Source organism: Symphalangus syndactylus, chromosome 9 (genome assembly GCF_028878055.3).
Source record: "Symphalangus syndactylus isolate Jambi chromosome 9, NHGRI_mSymSyn1-v2.1_pri, whole genome shotgun sequence".
NCBI classification, from domain to species: domain Eukaryota; kingdom Metazoa; phylum Chordata; class Mammalia; order Primates; family Hylobatidae; genus Symphalangus; species Symphalangus syndactylus.
Window position 1 is genome coordinate 83,180,977 of NC_072431.2, and position 21,472 is coordinate 83,202,448.

The window sequence follows — 21,472 nt, forward strand, 5'->3', positions numbered from 1 at the left end:
GCTGCCATCTGCAGGAGCCCTGGGCCCCTTTCTAGAAGACCCCAAACTCTGTATTCCCTTGTGTGAGCTCACATCCTGTTCAGTGATGTCCTTTTTCTGACGTGCTTTTCTTACTACCCCTTTTTTCAGACCACCATTCAGTTTTTGAACTGCTCAGAGTCTATAATGTATGCTTCCTCCCATTATCCTGTCACTCCTCCTCCAGGCTCACTGGGGTCCTCTCCGCTCCTCAATCCAGGGCCTCTTCACCTCTGGACTTCTGGGCTGGGTGGCATCGGGGCCTCTCCCCAGCCCTGTGGCACCATGTGCTCCTTCTGGATCACAGCCCTTCCTCTTTGACCCTGACTCTGGCTCTGTCCAGGTTAGAAATCCACTTGTCATAACGTGTGTGGTTTTGTCCACTGCTCTCCTGAGCGGTCTGTCCTTACCCTTCCCTCTGCTGAGACGGAGGAGGAAGGTGTGCTGCAGTTGGGGAGATGCAGAACGGCCTGTTCTCTTTTAATGTTTAGACACCATATGCAGTGCATCTTTTTAAAATTTCTACTATGGTCATTCTTCCACATGGATGTCACCCACCCTGGCATCTAGCAATGTCATCTCTGCAGAAGCTTATCTTTGGGACTTTCTGGCAGTCCTGGGCCCTGGCTCTGGCTGGGAGACTGCATTCTGGCTCTGAGTGTAGGTTCCTGGTGGGATCTTGTTCCTGAGGCCTCCTCTCTATGGCCTGTTCAGACTCAGGTCTTCCAGAGCCTGAGTCCAGGCTGGGATAGGCGCTGAAAGCCCACCCCTGTTGGGACATAACCATCTCCGTCAGGCTAGGAGAGACCTCTGCAGGCCTCATCCTCAGGGCAGGGGCCGTGGCCCTGTGCCCACCATACTTCCAGACACCCCACTCTGCCTTGTGCAGCCCCTGCCCCAGACACTGCCCTCTCATGTTGTCAGCATGTATGTCCGTGAGTCTCAGCCCCCTAGCCCACAGGACAGGCACTTAGTTGATGTGCGGCACTGAAGCCTGTGCTCTCTGGCGACCACACCAGTGTTGCTGTGCATGCGCCTTCATGCCTCTCATTGAGACATGGCTTCATGTTCCATGGGGAGAAGGTTTCTAATCAAACCGCTGGCTTTATTTTTGTGGGGCTAGTCCTGAAGGGTAGGTTTCCTAGTAAAGCCCCCATTTCTTCTTTTTTTCAGCCACATTTTTATCAGCGGGGCCAAAACCCATAATGAAGCATTCAAATCCCCACCTCCAGATTTTGAATTGTAAAATAAAACTTGTTTCACCATGGGTTTCCCCTTCCCCCTTTTTGTAAAGCAGTTAATTTTAGGCAGGGATTCAGGAAGTGCCTACTCCCATTTTCTGTCAAGCACAGAAATAGCTCACTGGGCGCCCTCTCTCCGCCTCCCGGGAGCAGCTGGCGGAGTTCATTTTTGTGTGTTTCTAGGCATTTCAACTCCTGCCTTTCTGCACACTGTATGTGTGTCTGTGCACCCTCAACTCCAAATTACCGTGGAACTTTCCAAAGCCCGCAGGCTTCCCTTCTGTTCTTAATAAAGCGGTGTGCAAGGATCTGAGCTGTTAACCCTCCCTTATCACTGGAAACTGCCCCCTGTTCAGAAGGTCTTTAGAATAATAAACTCACAACTGCATCTTTCAGGGGAGGCGGAGTGGATAGAATGGCTGAATGGTTGCAATACTGTGATGTGAGAAATTCTGCTTTCAGACTCTTTATCTAAAACCTTTCGTTTTTACAGGGGTTTCTTTACTTCTGAAAAGCATTTGGAGGGGAGTTGATTAAACCTTAGGAGATTGGTTAGAAAGCTTAGCGCTGCCCAGCGGAGGTGGGGTGGCCCAACCTTGAACAACGGGTGGGGTCAGTAGGAAGTAGACTTGTGGGCATTTTAAAGGTAGACCTGTTAGGATTGGCGTACTTACCCGGTGGGTCAGAGGCATGGCTCATGAGTAATCCTTAGGTTTTGAATTTGAGACACTGGGCAGAGAAGAATGCCATTGGCAGGATTTTGTGAACAGGGGTGGAAGTTTAGCTTCAGACCTGCAGGAACCACTTTAGGTTTCATGGAATATGTTTATGTGGACATTAGAGTTAAATGGAATGCCATTATCAAGATTTTGTGAACGGGGTGGCAGTTTAGCTTCAGACCAGCAGGAACTAGTTTGGGTTTCATGGGATATGTTTATGTGGACATTAGAGTTGGCCAGTTGGCCATTTGCAGCCCAATGCTTAATTTTAAAAGATTTGATAAGTTGTGAACTCTTAGGGTTTCTCACGTTTTCTTTTCTTGTCGGCTTTCTTTTTTTTTTTTTTTTTTTTTTGAGACGGAGTCTCACTCTGTTGCCCAGGCTGGAGTGCAGTGGCGTGATCTTGGCTCACTGCAAGTTCCGCCTCCTGGGTTCACACCATTCTCCTGCCTCAGCCTCCCAAGTAGCTGGGACTACAGGTGCCCGCCACCACGCCCAGCAAATTTTTTTTTTGTATTTTTAGTAGAGACAGGGTTTCAGCGTGTTAGCCAGGATGGTCTTGATCTCCTGACCTCATGATCCACCCACCTTGGCCTCCCAAAGTGCTGGGATTACAGGTGTGAGCCACCGCGCCCGGCCTCTTGTCAGCCTTCTTTAGATCAAAGGACAGTTGGTAAAACCCAAACTATTCATCATGTGATTCTTAAACACTCTTGCCAAAATGTATTTCAGGGAAAATTTCTCTGGTCCCTACCTTTGTGGAATTTACCATTTTCTTCCCTGAATAACTTGTATGTTTGTACCTTTTCTTCCATTTTAAACTGAATTTCGAAGACAACTACTAATTCTTTCTCATCTCTGAGTGCCCTGAGGTGTGATATTTGATATGCCATTCTGCAATGAATGAATAAGAGGTTGAGACAACTGACCCAAAGTTTGGAGAAGTGACCAGCTCATTCATTTGTGCTATTCCTTTTCTTTACGGATGACCACTGAATGTTGACTGTCAGAGCTCTGTGCTTCACTCTGGAGGGCGGTTTTGTTCGAGATCCTGCGATCCCCTCCCTAGTGGTGACCACTTCCTCTGCCTTGTCATTAGCAACAGGTCAGTGGAAGCCAGGGCTTGATGTGAAGAGCCTGCTATTGATTTCATATGGAAACCTCAGATGCCACAGGCCCCCAAGAAGCAGGAGCTGGGGGTGGCATTAGCTGATGTCATCGCCCGAGGCTCTGTTCCATGTGAGCTCAGTGCCGTCCTGATGAACAGGCCTCGGCTCTCACAGGCAGTGGGAGCTCCTCCTGCTCCAGAGCTCCGTGACCGGAACCCCGCCTTTCTCAGCATGAGGCTGGCGTGGTGGAAAATACAAACATCTGCTTGCCTGCTCCCTGCTGGATGTGGCGCCCACCCCTCATTTTAAAAGCCTCTGAAAACTGTGCTTTGTTTTAGTGTTACTGCCTCCTTGGACCTTTTCCTTTACAATAAGAAGAGGGTATTACAAAATCACAGGAGCCAGACGGTCATAACATTTCTGTGCTCTTCTCTTGAAGCAGAAATAAAAGCACATCTTATTTGTGTGTCTCCTGAGGAAGGGGCCTTGCCACTGGGCCTTGAGGCATAGGCATCTAACCAGTAGGAGGTGGGCAGCTGGTTTTCCAGGCAGAGGGAGCAGCCTGGGCTGAGGCTCACAGGTGGGAGGTGGGGTTAGGCAAGGGAGTTGAGCCTGGACTATGCTGGCTGCAGGTGAGGACAGAGGAGAAGAAGAGATCAGGTGCGGGGAGCTGACAGTGCCAGGCCCTGGAGTCTACCCTACGGCAGGCGGGGCGGCCTACGGACATGTGGCTGTGTCCTCCATGAAGGCCTGCGCACCAGGCACGTGGGCCCCAAACCCAGCCTTCCTGCTGCTGGCCAAACAGAGAGCTGTGGTGAGGGGCTGTCCCCACTGTGGGGTGGCCAGAGCCACGACAGAAAGCCAGCGTAGGATGGACATGAGATGATGACTCCCTGTCATTCGTGAGTGGGATTAGGAGTCACTGGCACACAGTTGGAAAGGGAGCCATTTCTGGTGCCAATAATTAAGGTCCCCATTCAGTAGGCCCATACAGCTTTTTCAGAGTCAGGCATTTTAACTTGTATGTTAAACATGAATAAATCAAAGCAAAATCAAAAAGCGTTCCTTCATTTGCATAGACTACCAGTTGAGCGTTTTAGAATGTTCATGGTGTCAGGCGTGGCATCCGGACCCGTCCTTCCAGGAGCCTGTAGGGTCGCTCTCAGGAACTGGCTGTGATTGATGGGGCTATGCACACATCAGTATAAACCCAGGGCCATCTCTGTAGGACATGACTCTCGGGTTTCACCGTGCCACTCAGGCCTATGGTCTTGGGCACTTGTTCCTCCCTGCCTTCCTTCAGGTGAACAGGGTGGGGCGAGGGATATGTTTGTTTTGCTCCTAGTTGAATATTATCATGAATCAGTCTCATTGCTGCAGCCTCATCATCAGAAAGTTGTCCAGGAAATGCCTAGTCTGAACAATATGGAGTTTGTGTGTCAGGAGAGAGGCAAAGTCTGTATGGCCGGCCGAGATGGCCCTCGGTCACTATGCTGCTGTCTTTGAAAGGCCGTGGGGTCCCCTTTCACCCTCACTCCAATCTGACACTGTATATTTGATATAGTCCCACTGTCAAGACTTTCCTATGAGCTTGAGGTTCACATCCACCCCTCGAGGTCGTATTATCCCTATTTCACAGATGAGGAGGAAAATTGAGTTTACAGAGGACAGTCTCCGTAAATTCATCAGAGCCAGCTGGGAGAAGCAGAGGGCGTGCCTTCATTTCAGTCTCTGGATGCAAAGACAGAGCTTTTTTGGTTCTGTCTAGTCGCTCTGGGGCTTGAAACAGTATATATATGGTTTAAAATACATGTTTGTTTAAAACTGAAGCTTACATTCAAGAACACCACATACCGTGCATGTTCAGCCTGATGCGTTTTTTGGTGAATCGCTGCGTAGATGGACTAGAGGCTGCCCCTCTGCCTCTCTGCCCACTGGCTGGTGTCCTGGGTCATGTCTGCCCGCCACGTTCTGAAGCCACAGCTGCTCTCTGTCGGTCTGTTGCTCCCACCATCAGCGGCTGAAATCTCCTCATCTGTGACAGCTCATGGCCTCATTGCTGCTGTTGGCTTTTTCAAGTGCTGATTTTGAGCCCCTTTCCTCCACTTCCTGACACACAGCACTGAAGGATGGCATTCTGGTGCCCGACACACTCGTCTGGGCATGTTGGGGCTGTGCGCATTGCTGGTCACACTATTTCTGTTCCCTGTTGTTGCCTAACAAATCCCCTGTACACTCAGTGGCTGAAACCAACAAGCTGTGATGGATTCGTGAGCTGGCTGGGCAGTGCTCGCTTCATGTGGTGCTGACAGGGGGACGGGGTGGCCAGAAGGTCACAAACGCCCTCATGCCCGTTTCCAACGATTGCCACTGGGCACCTCGGTGCCCCCTTGTAGGTGTCTCTGTGTGGCTGTTCAGGCTTCCCTTCATTATGGGGGCTGGGCCCAAGAATGGGATGCTCCAGGCGAAGGCGGCAACTGCAGCTGTCTAAGGCCAGGCTTCGGAGTTCTGCCATATTCCACCGCTCACAGCAGGCCACAGGGCAAACCCAGGACGAGCCCAGACTCAAGAGGAACAGGGACAGACTCTACCTCTTGATGGGGGAATGGCAGAGTTCCTTTACAGAAGACCCTGTGTGATGCCACCGTCTTTGAAAACACAACCTACTAAACTTATTCAGGCAATGGCATGCAGGGATGTTATTGTAGAGGTAATCATCAATCTCTTCTGATTAATTAAAATGTAAATTACTCACAAATATCAGTGTCAGTGCTTTATTACTTTATTATTAATTATAGGTGGCCGGTGAGAATTATAGGCTGATCAGATGTAGCTGGTGAGGAGTGCATGAGTTGGGATCTGGATTTTCCTTGTGGAAATGGATCCAGTAATGTTGATGCAGTTAAATCTTGGTCCTTGGCATTATAATGCTTTAATAAAAAGACCGTTCAACAACTCAATACTACCTTTTAATCTTTCTGCAATTAGGTTGGATTTATGATTTATGAGTTTTTCTTCTTGTTTTTTTGCAAGCCCTTAGCATTTTATTAATCACCAGATGTCCTCTTTCTCTTTTTAAAAAGATAAGGCGTAGGACTGTGGTAAGTGTTGGCCTTCAGGGGTCTGTAGACCCTGATTCTGCCTCTGCGGGCCTTGGCTGCACCATGAGATGCTTGGCCTCCCTGCTCAGCCCTGGTCTTGTTAGACAGACTCACTGCAGGAAGGCATTTGGGCCCCCAAGCGATCCTGTCCTGTGCCCTTTGCTGGGACTTGTGTATACAGCATGCAAGTGATCCTGAAAGTGCTTTTCAGCCACTTCGAGAATCCCCTGGACATTGTTCCAACAATAGGTTCACATCTGATTTCTGATCTGAGACAAATAATGGTGACATAACGGATACAGGATACTATGCTTTTGCCTTAAATCTATTACATTGCCTTCCAGTGGTAACTCGTTCGCCTGAGGCCAGGGAAGTCCTGGCCCTGCCTTGTGGGCCATGGGCCTCAACTGGGTAAAGGTAGCCAGTGTTAAACAGCTACACAGCCTAAGTAAAGAATGAAAAAGAAGGTTCCAATAGGTTCAGCTAAGCCCATCTGGGATAAGGGCACAACTCTTTTCTCTAAAAAGTACTAGATTCCATAGAGTTGGATTGAAAGGGGAAACTGAGGCCCCCAGAGGTGAGGAGAGCTGAGCCTAAGCCAAGACCAAGGACTGGGAAAGCCTGGGCCTTTCTTTTTTCGTTTTACTATGCCACAGACATGATCTTGTTAACTGTAAGGAAAAATATAATGACCTGATTCTGGGAATTTTCCTTCTCTTTCTCTTCCGCTCCTGTCCCGTTCTCAGCCCGCAGGCTGAGGAGGTTTAATTGCGTCTGCCAGGCGGGTGTTTTCTCATGGGGATTAGAGCAGGCTAAATTGGGCTTTAACGCTTAGTGGGATAACAGAGCTTCCTGAGGAATGTGAACCTAATTAGGGATTCCAGGGTCAAGCCTGACAAAGGAGACACAGAAGCAAAGTTAGGGCGAGCTCTTGAAGGAAGCAAAGAAAGTTAATAAAGTCTCGAATGTCCTCATTTTGTACTGCCATTCTTTGTATAGATCTGCTGTTGTTTGCAGGCTTGTGTTGAAAGTCTGACCCTGGGCTTCTCTTCAACCCTCTACGTAGCCCCCTGTCCCCAGGCACCATTGGAAGAGCAGTCTTGAATGATGAGTAAGGCCACCTTCGGCATGTCAGGAGACCCCGTCCTCACCTGGGGGACTCAGCTCCTGTTGGTGTGCCCAGAACGTTCTGTGTCGACCTGACATCTCCATCCGTCCTATCAGACCTTTGATTGTTAGTGCTGGGGTGTTGCATTTTGTTCCCCCAAATTCAAATGTTGAAGTCCAAATCCCCAGGACCCCAGAATGTGGCAGGATTTGGAGATAAGGTCTTTAAAGAGGTAATTAGGTTAAAATAGGGTCATTAGGGTGGGCCTAATCCAGTATGACTGGTGTCCTTAGAAAGACTGGGACACAGACATACACAAGGAATGGCCACGTGAGGACACGGGGAGAAGGTGGCCATCTGCAGGCCCGGGAGAGAGGCCTCAGGAGGAATCACCCTGTCCACATCTTCATCTTAGCCTCCTAGCCTCCAGGACTGTGGGAGGATAAACAGCTGTGGTGTCAGCTGCCCATTCTGTGGTATGTTGTTACGGCAGCGCCCCTCACCCGAGCTAAGACTGTGGGTTATTTAAGCAGATAAACACTTTGGTCAGTGTCAGCACTGGGAATGAGGGGACTTTACTTCTGTGATTATTCTCCTCACCCTGCCCTTATAATAAATGATAATAATGATAATACAAACACATGAACAATGTATCCTTTTTCAATCTTAACTAATGGGTGAATTAAAGATCTTGCTATTTTATTGATCAGTAACATACAATGTAAGAAGTCAAAGCTGTGGTATAATAGAAGTGGCCCTTCGTAAAAGCTCCACCCTCCTTGCAACCAGGCTGCTATTCTGTGTAGAGATTAGAGAAGATTCCCAACCCCCAATTATATCGTAAGATCCTGGTGGTCAGCAAATATTTGGTGTCCGTATCTGTTTTTCCCTGCCTAGTTCAGGGCCTCAGAGGTAGGTTACCTCTGACTGTTTTCATGACTTAGGAAAGAAAGTACTGCCATCTTGGCGTCATCGCGAAGTTTCTTTAAAAAGAATTGTTTTTATAAAGATAAAATAAAAGTAAACTTCATTTCTGAGTCTTTGCAACTTATCTTAGAGTTAAAACTGTTATGATTAAAGTAATTTTATGTATGATAGAACTTGTGCATAAGGTGATGTCTCTGTACTTGGCTTAACTCAGTGAATTGCTTTCTCCCTTGTCTGCAAGGTTTGGCAAGGTCAGTGGCTGGCCCGTTTGTCTCTACTCAGTTTCCACTTGTTTTGCACCTGAATACTGGCCCACGGATTTGCATTCGGTGGTATGTGGTGTGTGCGCATTTGTGGAACGTGTTTCATTGCTGTGGGTTGGTAGTGTTGAGCTGATTCTCCCCTCCAGAATCCTGACATGAAAAAGGTTTGCCCAGGCCTGCTTGATACCAGAGTAGAGTAGAGACTTCACCTGTGGGCAGAATGACCTGGAGAGCAAGCAGGAAGAAACGATTAGAGGAGCCAAGCCTCCAGGCTTTCCCTGTAGCCGCCGGGTGTGTGAAAGCATGCTTGATACTTGAGGGTGCTCGCTTCAGTTCTTTTTTTTTTTTTTTTTTCTTTTGAGATGGAGTCTTGCTCTGTCGCCCAGGCTGGAGTGCAGTGGCACGATCCCAGCTCACTGCAGCCTCCAAGGTTCAAGCAATTCTCCTGCCTTAGCCTCCTGAGTAACTGGGATTACAGGCATGCGCCACCATGCCCTGCTAAGTTTTGTATTTTTAGTAGAGACGGGGTTTTGCCATGTTGACCAGGCTGGTCTCGGGCTCCTGACATCAAGTGATCCGCCCATCTGGGCCTCCCGAAGTGCTGGGATTACAGGCTTGAGCCACTGCGCCCGGCCTCTCTTCAGTCCTTACTTTGTGTTTCTGTGAGATTCTAGGAAGCTGATTCACGTGACCCACCATGACTGGAATTTTTGATGATTTGGAAAAGACAGAATTGAAATTTACGTTTATTCTCTTTATACAGAATATGCATGTTTATACAGAATATGTAGTGCATCAGTTATACCCACACGGTTTTAGGGAAACTGATGGAAAAATGTCACTTTCTATATGGCTGTTTACAAAGTGAAATTTAAAGAAACAACAATAAAAGCTGAGTTTGGAGTTTTATTGTGTTCATCAAAAGGAAAACAATGTCTGTCAAGCACAAGGAGAACTGAGTTGTCCTTTATTTCTCCCAGGACTTGGATCTCCCAGAAGTAAGCAGAGAGGAATTGGTTCAGGTTTGAAGAGTTGATCTCACTCCTTACTGAGGAAGATCTGCACCCGAGGCCCTGTGTCTGTCAGCACTGGGGGTAATGGTGGCTGGGCCGGTGCACCTTGGGTGAAAGCACTTTCTAAGGCAGAATGTGCTTGTTAGCTGAAGTGCTTTCATTCACCTTGGGGGATGGAACTGCAGGGCTAAGCTTTGTTGTGTGTGCACACACACAAACACACAGAGACACATACAGGTATACACTCACACACGGAGACATACACAGACATGCTCTCACATCGATACACTCACATGAGGCATAGGCATACATAGAAACACACACAGACACACTTACAAAACTCAGTTTCAAACATGCACATTCATACATTCTCACAAGCACACACGCTCACACCCCCCACACTTTTACACTCCCATGCACATAACCACTGACTCACCCACTCATACGCAAACTCACAACACTCTCAAACTTACACACATTCACACAAAAGAATACATTTGCAGATATCCACAGTAAAATATACCTAGTCAAACACAGACACCACCACATGTAGTCACTCATTCACACACACTCACCCACACTCACCCACACACCCACACTCACCCACACTCACACTCATCCACACTCACACATACACTCACCCACACACTCACATTCCCAAGGACACAGTCATGACTTGGTGGCAAGCCCTCGTCCCTCTGCCCCTCTGTCCTGTGGACCTGCTGGCTTGGAGACAAGGTTATTGATGCCAGTGTACCCAGGCACCCACGTAGCCAGGTGTGGGGCGGGCACAGCAGTGTTTGTTTGTGGTTTCCTTGGGAACAGTAGATTAGGATCCCAGGATAGCTGAAAGAAGGCAATAAAGAGGCTCCTAAACAGGCTTTTCAGAGGGGCCCTTGCCTCCACCATGGGAGGGACGGATCCCAGGGATGCCACAGCCCATGGCTTTTGGCCCACAGCCCATGACCCACTGCCTTCTCTCCAGCCTTCTGTAGCTGCTAACAGGAGCTGCTCTGCCCCCTTCCTTGTCTCACTGTTGTCACCTCTTGTCACCCTAACCCCTGAGGGAGCTGCTCATTATGAGAGAGGGTGCAGCTCCTATCTGGAGAGGAGCCTGGAGCTGGGGCACCAGCTGGCATCGTCTCTGTGAGAGTTCCCATGGCTGGCGCTGGCCCTCTCTGAGACGTAGCTTCTCATATGCAGAGTGGGGGCTCGCTGGCCTTATTGTGAGGGCTACAGAGAAAGACCTGCAGACAGGGCACTGTTCCGCGTTTATCCAGCTGATTCGAGTCCACACATTGGATGAGGCGTGGGCCTCCCCAGGAGTGTGCCTTGACACCGGGAACGCTGCCTGGTTCTTGTCTCATCCTCTCACGCCGCCGCAGCTCACTCAGCATCATGTTACAGAGCAGGCAAAGCCCAAGGCCAGTGGGTGCCCATCTAGACTCCTGGCCATGCCACCACACACATCCCAGCCATGCTGGTGGTGCACTGATGGGGCCAGGCGCAGCTCAGAGGCTTCTGGTTGGCGTCTGCAGGACGGTCTCAGGGGATGCAGTGCGCCGGGACCCTCCCAGCCCTGCAGCGTTGGGTGGCTGCTCTCTCTGTGAATAAGTCGGACTGGCATGTTAAGAACATAAGTGCTAAAGAAGTGTCAGCTTCTTTGTGCCGAGGAAGGCCAAGCCCACTTGGAGTTGGCCCCAACCCGCAGTGCTTCCCTCTGTCCAGTGAAAACAGCGAAAGAACCCCACAGTGCTGGGGAATGTGTGATCAGAGCTGGAGTTTGAGGTGAGGAGAGCAAGCAGGTGTGCTTCACTCCCTTACCTGGCTCCATCCACAGGAGATACCCTCCTGATGCATAGGAGGCAGGGCAGCCTGTAGATCAGTGGAGAGCTGTGTGTGCTCTGGCAGAGATGCAGCTCTGCACACGGAAGCACTGTGCTTCTGCCTCTGCTAAGGCTGAAGAACAGCAAGTGACACCTGACTATCCAGCAAATGCAGCTGATTGCACCGTCGCACAGTCCCTGTAGGTTCCTTGGTGCTGAGCAGGCCGGCGTGAGCATCCCCAGCCCGGCCGCCTCGTCCTGTGGTTCTGTCTGTGGTCAGCTTACCTGCCTTAGTATAAGGGAGGAAAAGTGTGATGGAAATACAGTCTCTTTTCAGGGACATCCTGTCCTGGAATCTGGTTTTAGCCACATGGAAGGAACAAGTGCCCTTTGTGTTCACTTGGTCATGGTTTTTACTAAATGAGATGTTTGCACTTATAGAAATGATGAGTTTTCTCTTTATCAACAGGTGACTCTTTGCCTCTAGAATGTCCCCTTTTCTCTGGTTGGTGCTCCATGTACATTTTTATTTGCAAGCCACTCCCACAAAAGGTCTTTCCTGAGACATTTTTGTCTGCATTTTGTAACAGCACATGTGCAAACAGACAGTAGGGCCTGTGACCGGTTCTCTCGGAAGAGAGGAGCAAGTTCAGTAGGATGCGAATGTGGAGGCTCAGGGCAAGGCTGCCTGCCATTTGCTCTGCAGAACCTGGGAGCTGCTCGCCCCCCACTGTTCCCCAGCTCACTTTCTTAAAAATGATTCATTTTATGCAGTTTCTATTACGTGAGCCGTAAGCTCTGTGGGGTTGGGGACCAGTCTGCTTCATTTCCAAGTGAAGTCCTGGCAGGAGAAGGCTGTCAGTGAAAATGTGTGGGACAAGTGATGGATGGAGTTCAACAAGATCGGGCGTGCCAATTCCAGAGCCCCTTAGCCCATATAAGCCATGGATGGTCTGGGGCGAGATGGGACTCGGGCAGTCCTGGCTTACAGAGCTCACCTCTCCTTTTCTGTAGGACCCCCTGGGGCCAGGCCAGGTGGTGGGCAGTTATTGCACCCCATCTGGCCATAGAGGGATGTGGGAACACACAGACCTGGCTTCTGGACGGAATCTTTAAGTGGCTGCTGTCTTTAAAACTCAAGTTTCTGACATTGCACAGGGCTTTTCTTTTCATTGTCTCAACAAATGTGTGCTTCAAGACAGTGAATTTAAAAAATGTATTATAGACTCTATTTTTAAGAGAGTTTTAGATTTATACAAAAATTAGACACACTCAGGCCGGGCGCGGTGGCTCACACCTGTAATCCCAGCACTTTGGGAGGCCGAGGCAGGTGGATCATGAGGTCAGGAGATTGAGACCATCCTGGCTAACACCATGAAACCCCATCTCTACTAAAAATACAAAAAGTTAGCCGGGCGAGGTGGCGGGCGCCTGTAGTCCCAGCTACTCGAGAGGCTGAGGCAGGAGAATGGCGTGAACCCGGGAGGCGGAGCTTGCAGTGAGCCGAGATCGCGCCACTGCACTCTAGCCTGGGTGACAGAGCGAGACTCCATCTCAAAAAAAAAAAAAAAAAAAATGGACACAGTCTTCTTCCTCTTCATATATAAACATCTTCCATTCCTGTGGTACATTTGTTACACTTGATTAGCCAATATTGATACAGTCTTAGTAACCAGAGCCCTTGGTTTACATTAGGATTCTCTCTTGGTGTTGTACATTCTGTGGGTTTAGACAAATGCAGAATGACGTGCGTCCATCCTTATAGTATCAAGCAGAATAGCTTCATGGCCCTAAAGAGTCTCTGTGCTCTGCCTGTTCCTCTCTTCCTCCTAATCCCTGGCTTTCACTGACCTTTTCACTGTCCCATAGTTTTGCCTTTTCCAGAATGTCACAGAGTTGAAATCATACAGTATGTGGCCTTTTCAGAGTGGCTTCTTTCACTTAGTAATATGCATTTAAGTTTCCTCTTGTGCTTTCCTGCCTTCATAGCTCATTTTTTTTTTTTTTTTTTTGTCATGCGTGACATGCCATTGCAGGAATGCTGATAGTGAGTTTGAAAGGCAGCGGCCCTGATTCTTCGCACATTTCTTGCCTGCATGTCACATATGGAGTGAGGCAACAAGATGCATGTGTGCATTGAGTAGATACCATGCTTGGGGGGAGATAAGTCACACCGCTCTGTTAACCATAGGGTCTCCTTGTCCGGCTGTTTCCACCATCCTTTAAGGTTGTGTCTGTTTCCAAAGCTGTTTTTGTTTTGTTTTGCTTTACGTGTATTTGTTTACTTATTCTCTCATCCGTTCATTAAACTTTAAAGGGGCCCTGAGAGAGGACCCCTGCCCCAGACATCTGTCTGAGTCAGAGCCATGGTGGAGTAATGATGTGTCCCAGACACAGGAACGGCCATGTGTCACATACTCCCTGAGGACTGGACTGCGTAAGATAAGCTAGAGGCTATAAATAGTTGTCCTGGTAAGAGCCAAGGTCACGCCGCCGCCCACCCCAAACCACAAGTACAATTAGTCAGATCTCTGAGATTCTCTACGATTCTCCTTCCGTTGCACATTTTCAGAAAACTCTTTGAGAAGGCAGGTGCCAGGGATCTGGAGGGGGCAGTGCCAGGAGAAAGCTAAGGAGTGAGGTCACTCACCAGGAGCTGAATCCTGTTTGCTGGCACCTGGCTCCTGAGCTGCCCCCCAGAGCAGCGCAATGCCTGTCTGGCTCCCTTAGCCCCTGCTCTGTGCCGGCCACTCTTCTGAGCTCCTCACGCGCCATCTCTTAATTCTCACCGTGACCCTGCCTGGAAGGCACTATTGTTACCTGCAGTTTTCAGATGTGGAAACTGAGGCCCAGAGAGATTAAAGGCCAAGGTCCTGTGGCTAGTAAGTAGTGGAGATCCTGCCCAAGGTGGGGTCTTTGCCCTGCGGGACTGGTGGCTCCCTGTGCCTGTTACTAACTGCCTCTCCTGGCTGTGTTTGAGCCGCCTCGCCTCCGTTACTTTCTTTGTCTTTCCCAGGGAGCTGTCAGTCTTCAGAGACTGTGGTGGAGTCAAAGTCTCCTCTCCCCGTCTCTTGTGCGGAATGGAATAACCACGTTGACATTGCCACATTCAGACTCTCCAGTTGTACTTGTAGAAATAGTTCTAGAAAAGGTGGCCCCTTGTGTAGAGAATGCATGCCCCTGGGTGAGGATGGGAGGAGTGGGGGCTTGAAGACCACCAGGCAGAGCCTTCCACCTCCTTCTCTGGGCCCCGCTCCCAAGCTCCCCAAGCACGGACCGACTCAGAGGTTTCCATCCTTGAGGTCTACCAGTTCTTTGTGAAAGTGGGGGCTAAATTTTGTATCTATGAGTGATTTGCATTTTTCTGGAAGGGAAGGCCCCATGGTTTCCATGACATTAGCAAAAAGGACAGGGACTTTCCAAAAGTGAACAAAACCCTGGACTCTCTTAACTCTAAATCTTGTCAGTCTTGATCTGCTACAGCTTTGTGGCCAGAGTGAGGTTAGAGACAGTTTCATTCAGCCTTTGGGAGCCTGGCTTGATTATTATGCTAATTTTTTCCTGGAGAATCCATTTGCTTATCTGTTTCTTCTCTCTGAAAGGTGGTGATTCCCTGCGGTGTGCAAGTCCGACTGGAACAGGTAAGCCCTTTGCATTTCTTTGGCTCCATTGTTCCATCCTGTGGGACTAAGTCCTTTCTTGAAGCCGCACCCTCTTTGGGGATCTTTTGGCTTCCTCTAGGATCCATGCCCTCCCTTTGACCTGTAGCTTGCATTCACAAGGCTCTCTGAGGACCTTTGACCATGCTGCACTGGCCAATTGCATGGTTTTTTAGAGAAGAGGATCCGCTGCGTCTTTGTGGGAGCTGCCTTTCTATCAGTAATAGTTACCTTCGGGGCGAATCTCCCTGGGCCGAGTTTCCTTGGCTATAAAATGAAGACAGCACAAGTCTGTTGTCTTAGTGATAAAAACCTGGACAGTGAGGGTGCCTGGGTCGCCAGGTGGCTGTGGACAATGTAGTGCAGTGGTTTGTAGACTGACATCCAGCTCTGACAAATACTGGGTGTGTGTGTGTGTTCAAATCAGATCGAAGGTAAACACAATAGCACTTTCTCTTTGGCTTGTGATTAGGCAAATTTAAATTGCTGCCTGCTTTTCAAATGCAGCCCCTTGGAAGGTCGTGGTACCTCCTGGTGTTTTCTTTGCCTCCACCCTTTGGAGCTGAGGGGGTGAAGCTTTGTTTCTGAGGGCTTATTAGCAGCTTGCAGGATAACTGAAAGACTCACTGTGCCTAGACAGTAGGACACAGGACCCTCTTCTCTCACTGCAAGTCAGAAGCGACTCCCTGGGAGGCAAATGGGAAGCTGCCTCTTGCTGCTGGGGAAGTGTGTGCAGGTCTGGGCCTCCCCGGTGGGGTAGGGAAACAGATGCGCCCTGTGGTTCCTCGTGGGCATCTGTCAGGTGTGTTGTTCCCTGTACTTCTCAAGTAGGGCAGGGCTTTCTGCCCTTGGCTCCCCTTAGCTTCGCCATACGCAGAATCTGGGGTGTTCTGCTGGAGATTTGGCAGTCTTTCTGGGTTGTGAGCCTGGTGGCCTCCAGACATGGAACTGGCTAACTGGCTCTGTCTTGTGGTGCAGTAGGACATCCTTCCCCAGGCTCGGCCAGCGGTGCCCGTGTGGCAGCTTCCCTGCTTTGATGAAGTCAAGATCAGATCCTGGCTCCAGTGGCTGGGCCTTGCCCTTGCCCCCTGCCCATCTGAGCCTTGGTTTCCTCCTTTACCCAGTGGGCGTGGGGGTGGCTCTCTAACCTCATCACTTGAGTGGCCGGGCCCTGCCCTCGCCCCCTGCCCACCTGAGCCTCGGTTTTCTCCTTCATGAGATGGCCATAGGGGTGCTCTCTAACTTAGCTACAGATGAGAGAAGAGGGACTATGTGGTCAGGCCCGTCACAGAAGCCTGGCCACAGGCAGGGTGCCCTTATTATGCTCCTTTTAATGCTGTCATGTGGTGTGGTCTCTCTGCTTCTGGAAGAGCAAAGTATGCATTTGAGTTCATAGGAACATTAAAAAAAAATCTCACCCAGAAACCTAAAATATTGACAAACTGTGAGAAACATGTTGCAGCATCAAGAGCTGAGGCCATCCGGGGTGGGTGCCTGCCCGGCCATCCTTGCTGGCCTCAGCCGTGTCCCCAGGCTTGTGGTCCACTGTCACTCCATTCCTTCTGTGGCACTCACCGCCGACTGGGGGGTGGGGGAGTAGGGGGCGTGGGGGGACTTGGGGGCATGTGTTTGTAGTTGGTTTTGACAGGCTGCGGTTTGTGACTGATTTCCTCAGGCTTGTCATAGGCCCCGGGAGCAAGGGGCTGAGGCCTGGGTGGCCCCAGAGCTGTGTGCCTGTCCCGAGGCCCTGGCTGAAGCCTGTTTTCCTGGTGGTGGCTGAGGCTCTCCCACCTCACAGACAGTCCTTTGCCATCAGATTTGTTGGTGAGCCCTGGACATCAGAGGCACCAGAAGGCTAAAGCTGTGTGCTGGCTCTAAAGACTCGGGTTGCAGGGCTGTCAGACGGGCCAGAGCCCTAAGGGCCCATCCTGGCTGCTTAGATGTTGTCATTGTTCCCTCTGGAGCCCAGGGTCCCAGAGAGGAGTCTTCAGTCTCCTGGAGCACAGCCCTCCCCCTGCGTCTGGACACGGCCTCCCTGTTAACCTTTTCACAGGTGTGGTTGCTAAGAGATCTCACTCTTCTAGCCCAGCCTGGCTCCTGCCCACTCCCCCTGCTGCTGTGTGTGTGTGTGTGTGTGTGTGTATTATGTGTGTAATTGTTATGTGTGTACAAATACATACATGTATGTTATGCATGTAGTTGTTATATATGGATAGACATGCATGTTATACATGTAATTTTATTGGTATATGAACACATACATGCATGTTATACATGTAATTGTTATAGGCACACAAATGAATATGTACATGTTATACATGTGTCAACACATGAATACATACACGTGCCATGCATACGAGTGTTATGTATGTGAATGTATATGTATATTAGGTATGTAGTCTTTATATGTGAGTGTATATAGGTGTGTCATGTAATTGTTTATATGAATGTTTGTATGCATATATTATGTATATAAATGTTACACATGTGAATATATGTATCTTGTATGTAATTGTTATGTGTGTAGGCTTTGAATGTAGTTGTTATATATCTGAGGGTATATATATGTGGATAATGTAATTGTTACCTGTGTGTGAACATATGGATGTGTGTGTTTATTATGTATGTGAGTTTATGTGAGTGTGTGTGTGTGTGTGTGTTTCCCTGAGATGAACATGCATGAGTCCACTAAGCTCTCTGTGGCCTTTTCAAATTACCTTGACCAGCTGGCCTCCAGGTGTGGTCCCTGGACCTACAGCCTCAGCATTGCCTGGGGACCTATAGAAATGCACATTCTCAGGCCCCAGCCCAGACCTACTGAATTGCTGGGGCCCTGTGATGGGTCGGTGCTTTAACAAACCCTCTGGCAAGGTTGATCAGCTCAAGTGTGGGAATCCTGGCTGTGGGCTGGAACTGGGGCAGGGATCAGCCTGTGGGCGTGCGGTGAGTTCCCTCATATCTTTATTTTGCATGGAGCTTTCTCCCCTAAACAGGGCAGTGCTGTCTTCCTCCTGGCATGGAGGAGTAAATGGAAGGATGGATGTGGCAGCCCAGCCCGGCCTGAGCACTCTTCTGCCTCCCTGCTGGGTGGCCTTGTAGAAGCAGACCCTCCCATTTAGTGGAGCTTGGGCAGGAGGGTTTCTGCCTGCACAGTGTGGCTTCTCAGGGCAGAAAGCACAGAATCTTTTTTTTTCTTTCCTGATCCTGTCTGGGCTGAGTCTTCTGTCACTGTGATCCCTGGCATTTTGGATGGGCATGGAATTGCTTTCAGATAATACTGGCATCCCCGATGTCATCTGGGGTGTCACTGTGCCCTGTGGGACCTGGCCAGGTCACCTGATAGCTGTTTTGTTTTTCTCTTTGTTACCATTCATTGAGTACCTATTCTGTCTCAGATGCCCTGCCCTCCTTCACCTGCTGGAGCTCAGAAAACTGAAGAAACTCCCACATCACCCAGACATTAAGGGGCTTCTATTCTCTGGGGTGTCAGTGCCCCTGCAGGCCCCTCTGTGACCTGCCCTCAGACCTGGCTGCCCTTCTGCTCTGTCCTGTGTCAGTGGCCCTTCCCACACCTGGAGTTCACCTGACACTTGTACCCACCCCCAGCCCACACCTTTGCTCTGCAGCTAACTGAGGGCATGACCCCTTTGGAGAGGTTCTGGAATAGCTTCATCCCAGCATGTTTTATCGAGATGAGCTGCTGGGTCCGTCAAAATTCCTGGAGTTGCGCTGGCTGAGGGCATGATTGTTTTGAAACCCTTGGGCCTAATTCCCTGGTGGGGCAGAAAGAAGGCGGTGACGGTGACGAGACTTGCCAGCCGTACTTACCGACATCCCAGGACAGGACTGTAAGGGTGTCTGTCATCTTAATGACATTATACTGTGTGAGGGTCCTTTATCTGCAGGCATAGGGTGCCTTTGTGGCTCCCTGGGGCATTTAAGACACAATGGAGAAGGAATCTTTTCCGTGATTGTGGCGCATTGAACCCGTGGCTATTTACCTGTGATGTTCGTTTTCCTATTCCTGGTAGCAGAATCTTCTGTTTACTGCAGCAGCTTACAAAAGTGGGATGTGAGGTTAGATTAATTCATGGACTCAAGATCGATCAGCACATAGTGTTGTTGAGAAAGGAGCTGGGAGGCAAACCTCCCTTTGTGAATGTCAACTTAGCATATGTTACATGGACACAGGGTTGGAGCTTCCTGGGAGCCAGTGTGAAAAGGAAACCACAATGATTGGCATGTACCTTTCTGGAAGGTGGGAAGAAACAAGAATCAGCAGAGAAAATGTGCAATGTGGGAAATTATGGAGGGTGTAGACTAAGGCATCAGGGGCATGCGCCACCTCTCCATGAGTCGAGCAGAATGATGATTTTGGAGGGATGTCAGAGGCAAGCTATTGCAGCATAGCCTCATTGGGACCTCTGGCTTTTAGAACTATAAAGGGACAATTGGTGTCTTTCTGCTTACATTACTGTTCTATGGGCTGTGGTCTGCTGGGTCATAGAGAGAATGCTTCACCACTGTTCAGGTAACTACTGTCCCTAAGGCTGGGAGAGGTGGCCGGGCTCCTTACAGGGGAGTCACAGCCTGTAGTCCAGCTGCTCTGTAAGTCTACAGGTATGTGTACACGCATGTGCTCACATCGCACACAGGCACGGAATGTAGTAGTAGGTGTGAGCATGGACTAGAGTTGGGTTGAGTCCCAGGCAGGCTATGACACTGGTGAGCTGTGTGGCCTTTAATGGAGTTCTTTCACTTTTCTGGGCTCCACTTTCCTCTTCTGTAAAATGAGGATGCCACCAGCTCTTCTTGGGGTCACTGCCAGGATCGAATGAAATAACATGCTTAGATCCTCAGTGCTAGTGTGACACAGGGAAGACACGTGATGTGTGGGGAAGAGCCTGGTTGGTTGTCCTGTGAAGGTAAGTTGGCAGTGCGGTTCTTCTGGTGCCCACAGCCTTTGCTGTGTGCCATTCATTGTTGATCTGGTTCTCCTGACGGAGAGAACCAGTCTGATGAGTTCCAGAGCGTGTCCCCTGCTTCCTGAGGGTGAGGGCACCGATGATAGACACTTACAGTAGATGATTCCTGTGATCCCACATTTGCAGACTTGGAGGCACCGCAGTCAGAACAAGGGCGCATGTGAGTCTGTCCTTGGTAGTTGCAGGTTTGCAAGATCTTTTTTCATGATGCTGCAGCCTAGCATTGGTCCGAATGGTGGCCCCACAGCTTTTGATTGAAGTTCAAGGGCAGAGTGTCCTTGTTTTTTTCCACCCTGTGTTTACCTTCATACACTTTGCAAGTGATTGATTCATACCAGCAAATCTTGGTGCCGTCAGGTGCAGGGCAGCCTTCACTAGGACACCCCGAGGCCATGTATGGGACCCACTTCCCCGCCTGGCCTCCTGGGCAGCCCACAGCTGGCCTGCTTCCAGGGAGGGCCTGGCCCGCCCGGGGGAAGCGCCGCCTGTTTACAGAGGGACCACTGTCCTTGAAGGAGGCTGGTGTCCCTGCCTTCTGGTGGCCGCCTCCGGTGTGGGAGGGTTCAGGGCAGTGCCTGATCCAGCTCTGGGCAGGTCCCGAGCCCGCGCCAGCTGCCTGCACTCACGCTGTGATTGTTCTTGCTTGGCCTTGGCCATTGTGGTCTGTGGCCCTGGAAGAGGGGTTGGGTAAGAATAGTGGCTGAGTCATCAGGGCGGTGCTAATCTTGGTTCACCTCACCTGAGGCCAGCAGGCTGGCTCCCTCCAAGGTGACTGCAGGGCTCACATTTCAGCCTGAGGCTGGAGCTCACACTCCACCTTTGCACAGCTGTGTGTGCAAGGTGCCTGTGTCTGTGGTCTGTGGTGTGTGTGAGGTGTTTTGTGTGTGTATGTTGTGTTTGTGTGTTGTGTGATGCAGTGTGTGTGTTGTATGTGAGGTGTGTTTTTGTGTGCGAGTTCTGTTGTGTGTTGTGTGAAGTGTGTGTGTTGTGTGTTGCGTGTGAGGTGCTTTGAGTGTTGCAGTGTGTATAGTGTTTTGTGTGTGTTGTATGTTGTGTTTTGTGTGTGTTGTATTGTGTGTGAGGTGTTGTGTGTGATGTGTTTTTTTGTGTGTGTTGCAGTGTGTGTGTTGTGTGTGAAGTGTTGTGTGAGGTGTTTTGTGTGTGAAGTGTGTCTTGTGTGTGTGTTGTGCTGTGTGTGTTGTGTTGTGCTGAGGTGTGTTGTGTGTGTTTGTGTGTACATGTCTGTTGTGTGTGTTGTGTGTATTGTGTGAGGTGTTTTGTGTGTTGCAGTGTGTGTGTTGTATGTGTAGTGTGTTGTGTGAGATGTGTGTTGTGTTTTGTGTGTGTGTTGTGTTTTGTGTATGTGTTGTGTTGTGTGTGAAGTGTTTTGTGTGTGTTGTGAGGTGTTTTGTGTGTGTTGTGTGTGTTGTGCGAGGTGTGTGTGCTGTGTGTGTTTGTGTTTTGTGTGTGTGTTGTGTGAAGTGTTTTGTGTGTGTGATGTGT

The 21,472-nt window shown here is 49.7% G+C and overlaps 1 protein-coding gene across 5 annotated transcripts in view; it reads left to right on the forward strand.

Annotated features, from left to right (window-relative positions):
- Nucleotides 1-21,472, forward strand: part of TNS3 (tensin 3) — a 314,080-nt gene that overhangs the window by 91,133 nt on the left and 201,475 nt on the right. For 4 of the 5 annotated variants that reach the window (XM_055293200.2, XM_055293206.2, XM_063609575.1 and 1 more), the window contains exon 4: nucleotides 14,928-14,966. In XM_055293200.2, the coding sequence (XP_055149175.1) occupies nucleotides 14,928-14,966 (39 nt within the window). Of the gene's footprint in view, nucleotides 1-14,792; nucleotides 14,827-14,927; nucleotides 14,967-21,472 lie in introns of those variants that run through there. The other variant, XM_055293202.2, reaches the window with a different exon arrangement.